This window comes from Rhincodon typus, chromosome 27, assembly GCF_021869965.1.
Source record: "Rhincodon typus isolate 14 chromosome 27, sRhiTyp1.1, whole genome shotgun sequence".
NCBI lineage: Eukaryota > Metazoa > Chordata > Chondrichthyes > Orectolobiformes > Rhincodontidae > Rhincodon > Rhincodon typus.
In genome coordinates, this window is record NC_063358.1 from 4,465,761 (window position 1) to 4,471,263 (window position 5,503).

At 43.4% G+C, this 5,503-nt stretch overlaps 1 protein-coding gene across 1 annotated transcript; it reads left to right on the forward strand.

Annotated features, from left to right (window-relative positions):
- Positions 1–2,732: 2,732 nt before the first annotated feature.
- med18 (mediator of RNA polymerase II transcription, subunit 18 homolog (yeast)) lies at positions 2,733–3,460 on the forward strand. Its single transcript, XM_048613276.1, has one exon. It carries the CDS (start codon positions 2,795–2,797, stop codon positions 3,290–3,292), a length of 498 nt encoding a protein of 165 aa, XP_048469233.1. The 5' UTR covers positions 2,733–2,794; the 3' UTR covers positions 3,293–3,460.
- The last annotated feature ends 2,043 nt before the right edge of the window (positions 3,461–5,503 follow it).

Below are 5,503 nucleotides of genomic sequence, written 5' to 3' on the forward strand. Positions count from 1 at the left end.
TTATTGCGTGGACGGGGTGTGAGGGATGAGGTGCGGGAGATGTGGGAGACACGGTTGAGGGCGTTCTCGACCACCGAGGAGGGGAAGTTACGGTCCTTGAAAAACGAGGACAACTGAGATGTACGGGAGTGGAATGCCTCATCCTGGGAGCAGATGCGGCGGAGGCGAAGGAATTGGGAATAGGGGATAGCATTTTTGCAGGAAGGTGGGTGGGAGGAGGAGTATTCTAGGTAGCTGTGGGAGTCGGTGGGCTTGAAATGAATATCGGTTTCTAGGTGCAACCGTAGGAAGTGCTGCACCTGCCCCCATACCTCCTCCCTCACCCCCATCCCAGGCCCCAAGAAGACTTTCCACATCAAGCAGATGTTCACCTGCACATCTGCCAATGTGGTATACTGCATCCGCTGTACCCGGTGTGGCTTCCTCTACATCGGGGAAACCAAGCGGAGACTCGGGGACCGCTTTGCAGAACACCTACGCTCGGTTCGCAATAAACAACTGCACCTCCCAGTCGCGAACCATTTCAACTCCCCCTCCCATTCCTCAAACGACATGTCCATCCTGGGCCTCCTGCAGTGCCACAACGATGCCACCCGAAGGTTGCAGGAACAGCAACTCATATTCCGCTTGGGAACCCTGCAGCCCAATGGTATCAATGTGGATTTCACAAGTTTCAAAATCTCCCCTCCCCCTACCGCATCCCAAAACCAGTCCAGCTCGTCCCTGCCTCCCTAACCTGTTCTTCCTCCCACCTATACCCTCCTCCCACCTCAAGCCGCACCTCCATCTCCTACCAACCAACCTCATCTCGCCCCCTTGACCTGTCCGTCCTCCCTGGACTGACCTATCCCCTTCCTAACTCCCTACCTACACTCACCTTTACTGGCTCCAACCCCGCCTCTTCGACCTGTTTGTTTCCTCTCCTCTATCCCTCTTCTATCCGCCTCCCACTCTCTCCCTATTTATTTCAAAACCCCCTTGCCCTCCCCCTTTTCTGATGAAGGGTCCAGGCCCGAAACGTCAGCCTCTCTGCTCCTATGATGCTGCTTGGCCTGCTGTGTTCATCCAGCCCTGCACCTTGTTGTCTCGGATTCTCCAGCATCTGCAGTTCCTACTATCTGTGAATAAATGTTAAACAGGTTAGACAGCTCCAATAAGTGCGCTCCACATTTGATTATTACCCTGTCCATTTTATTCCCACCATTTAAATTGGAAGCTATGGTTGTATTGGAGTCTTCCAGCTAGCCACTGGCATTGAGGAAATCTGCACTTTTCCTCCTCTTGACCCAGATTATTTGAGGCCAGGTATAGTGCCCTGGATGCCAGCAAAGCTCCGTACAGACCTGGGACCTTGCTGGGTAGAAATGTTTTGACTTCTCCTGCTGAATCATTAGTCATGTTCTGATCTTCGATATTTGTAAAAATTATGATAAAGCCTTATTTTTCTCTTCAAAAAAAGCAGAATAATGGGATTTGAATGTTGTTGAAAAGAGAGATGTGTTACTGAAGTTTTTTGCATTGCGTTGATCAGGACAAATGCAAGAAATTCTAATTTTTAAAAAATTCATTTGTGGGCTGTGGGCGTCGCTGGCTGCCAGCATTTCTTACCCATCCCTAGCTGCCCTTGAGAAGGTGGTGGTGAGCTGCCTTCTTGAACCGCTGCAGTCCTCTGGCTGTGGGTTGACCCACAATGCTATTAGGGAGGGAATTCCAGGATTTTGACCCAGTGACAGTGAAGCAATGTCGATATATTTCCAAGTCAGGATGGTGAATGACTTGGAAGTGGTGGTGTTCCCATATATCTGCTGCCCTTGTCCTTCTAGATGGAAGTGGTCGTGGGTTTGGAAGGTGCTGTCTGAGGATCGTTGGTGAATTTCTGCAGTGCATCTTGTAGATAATACACACTGCTGTTACTGAGCGTCGGTGGTGGAGGGAGTGGATGCTTGTGGATGTGATGCGATGATCAAGCGGGCTGCTTTGTCCTGGATGGTGTCAAGCTTCTTGAGTGTTGTTGGGGCTGCACTCATTCAGGAAAGTGGGGAGTATTCCATCGCACTCGTGACTTGTGCCTTGTAGATGGTGGACAGGCTTTAAGGAGTCAGGAGGTGAATTATTCGCTGCAGTATTCCCAGCTTCTGGCCTGCTCTTGTAGCCACTCTGAGTCCAGTTGAGTGTCTGGTCAATGGAAACCCCCAGGATGTTCATAGTGGGGGATTCAGTGATGGTAACACCATTGAATGTCAAGGGGCGGTGGTTAGATTGTGATCTTTTGAAATTAGGAATTCAAGAGACAACAATTTATTTTCCTTTTCTCCTGTAGTGTAAATTATTGTGACATTAAAAGGAAATGACATTAAAGCTTTGGCAACATATAATCATACAGCGCAGAACCAGACCCTTCGGCCCAACTTGTCCATGCTGACCAGATTTCCAAAGCTAAACTAGTCTTATTTACCTGCTTTTAGCCCCTATTCCTCTAAACCTTTCCTACTCGTGTGCTCGTCCAGTTGTGTAACAGCACCTACCACTTCCTCTGGCAGTTCAACTTGTCTCTCTATCAGCAAGATTCCGATTCATTACTACCAAGTGTCTCTTAGAATATTAGAAATGTAAATGGAATGATAGTGGTTTCATTGTCAACAGTGACTAACTATTATAGCTGGTGCTTCTGCTCGGTATCCTTATACTGTTAAAGTCATTTTAATGATTGGAAACAATTCTGATTGACACAGGGAGTGTGCTGGACCAGAGCCTGGAAAGCCTCCTTCATCGACTGCGTGGGCTTTGTGACAATATGGAGCCAGAAACCTTTGTAGACCATGAGCTGGTTTTTCTGCTTAAAGCTCAACAAGGAAGTCCGTTTATTTTAAGGGCCCGGCGTTCTGTGGACAAGCCTGGCATGCCCTGGCACCTCCGATACCTTGGGCAGCCAGAAATTGGAGATAAAAACCGTTCGGCACTGGTGCGAAACTGTGTGGACATTGCAACTTCTGATGGCCTAACAGAGTTTCTGATAGAGATGGGCTTCCGAATGGACCATGAGTTTGTGGTGAAGGGGCATGTTTTCCGCAAAGGAATTATGAAGATTGTGGTGTCCAAAATCTTTCGGATTCTGCTTCCTGGTAACATTGATAATGTCGAGCCACTGTCGTTGTCATACCTCGTCGAGCTGAATGTGGTGGCGCCTCCTGGTCAGGATGCAGTGTCAGATGACATGAAAAGTTTTTCAGAACAGCTGAAGCCTTTAGTTCATCTGGAGAAAATTGACCCTAAGAGATTACATCAGGTGTAGGGAGCAATATGTAACATTAGTGTGCATGGTTTGTGTGGTTGGGGAGAAATGGTATTCCCGTTGATGCTCTGGTCTGGCTGAGTTCTGAATGTGTCTGCTTCTAAAATTAAAATGTTTTTCATGCTTTTAAAATATTTTGAATAAAGTTACTATTTGTCTTAAACTTGATCATGACTGCCCCAATCCAGCAAGTGAAGGATAAATTTTGAGCCTGATCATTACACATTTTGTAATTTTTTTATTTACGGAGATACACTTTGCAAGTATGCAACTCCAGACCCTGTTCTCTCTCTCACTCTTTCGCTTTCTTTCTCTTTAGTTCCACAACTCCGTGGATCACAACATAAATACAATTCTTTTATCTATTTTCCAATATATATCCAATCATATCCTTTCTCTATTAGATTTAGAAAAAAAATCAATCAACCATGTTTCTTTAATAAACACAAAATTATTGATTAATTACAAGGTAAAACTAATTAAAGAAAGATGTGAAACTGGTTAATACACGCAAGTTATAATATGAAAGTATAAATGTTTACCTCTCTAAACTCAAAACAGACAAACACACCCACTCCATATAAAGAGAAATCAATAGATTTTTTTTATCTGCAGAGGTTTATTTTTGGAAAATTAAAAGCACCTTTAGCAAATAAGTCTTAGTATTTGAATACAGGAAGGGTAAGGTTTGAGAATAGATGGGGGTCTATCTGATGCTCTGGCAAGTCCTGATGGGTGTTAGTGAGTGAAGGCAATTGTCTCTGGAATCTTAGTTAACAGCTTGCTCAGGAACATAGTTGTGAAAAGTGAATATCAGGATTCTCAACTTGAGTCTTTTTTTGAGATGGCAGAGCTGAATTGGGAAGCTCCTCTTAACATAAAAGCAAAATACTGTGGATACTGAAAATCAGAAACATAGAGAATACTGGATGACCTCAACAGGTGTGGCAGCGTCTGTGGAGAGAGAAACAGTTAACATTTTGAGTCTGGGATGACTGCTTCAGAACATAAGAGAAGGTCTGAAGAAGTCATACCGGACTTGAAATGTGAACTCTCTCTTTCTTTCTGCACAGATGCTACCAAATCTGTTGAGTTTCTCTAGCAATCTCGGTCTTTGTTTTCAATTTCTGGCATCTACAGTATTTTGCTTTTATTGTAATGATATTGATGCTGTAACCCAGAAGAAGCAGTGTTTCTGTAGCAGAATAGTTCCCTCTATTAGTTATGTATTTGATTTGATTTGAGTGAAACAGCCTCCTGACTCTTTGAACAAAGATGGGACAGTTTGAATGAATGTTTACCTTGGTGGACATCCTTGGCATGGCTTATCTACATGATATTATCCTGAGAAGCTGATGTTGAACTCTCTTTCTGGACTTGTTGATTGAATGCAACTGACTGAGCTGGAGTCACATACAGGTCAATCCTGTTAAGGACGATCATATTTTCCTCCCTGATAGCTTCATGCTCACATTTACTAACATCAGCTTTTTATTTCTTCAGGTCTTGTTTTGATCCAAATTCAAGTTTTCAACTCCCACTGTGGGCTTTGAACGGATTCTTTGGGGTTATTGCTGGGCTAGCTTCCACTAGGTTTAAAAAAAAGACATCCTCAGCATGCATGCAAAAATCTGTGGGAAGGCAACATTTTCTCAGTTCTGAGTGGAAATTCATGCGGAGATGTTAACACTACTTCCTTGCCCCCAAGTGTCTTTAAAAAAAATTCCTGGCAGATTTTTCTTCACAGCAGACTCTGCTATGTTAAGTCCTCCTTCCTGAGATTCTATTACAGAAAGAAAAAAAAAATCTAGCTGTGCTCCAGGAATGCTATGACTAGTTGTATTTCTCTTAGATGGGTTCACCGCGTTCAACATATACAGGAGTTATTACATAAAGCTGTACAAAGTAGAAAATACCAACAACAATTTGATAGTTACAAAGACAGTCCAATTATCAAAGGTACTCAGAAACCAGTGACACCAGCTTTTTAATTTCTTCATTTTTTTTTGAACTGAATTCAAGTTTTAAACCCCCACCTTCCCCTTTAGGCTTTGAACTCATTCTTTGAGATTATTGCTGGAACATATGGAAACGTACATCTGGAAACTTTTAGCTGCTTTTGTAAATTTAAAATTAGAGCCACAAAACTGTAAATGAGAAATCCTTATTTGGGAGGTTTGTTTTGGAACAATTGCTTTTTGATAATGTTTG

Coding starts and splice junctions, on each gene's coding strand:
- med18 (XM_048613276.1), top strand. CDS start 2,795: ATGGAGCCAGAAACCTTTGTAGACCATGAGCTGGTTTTTCTGCTTAAA.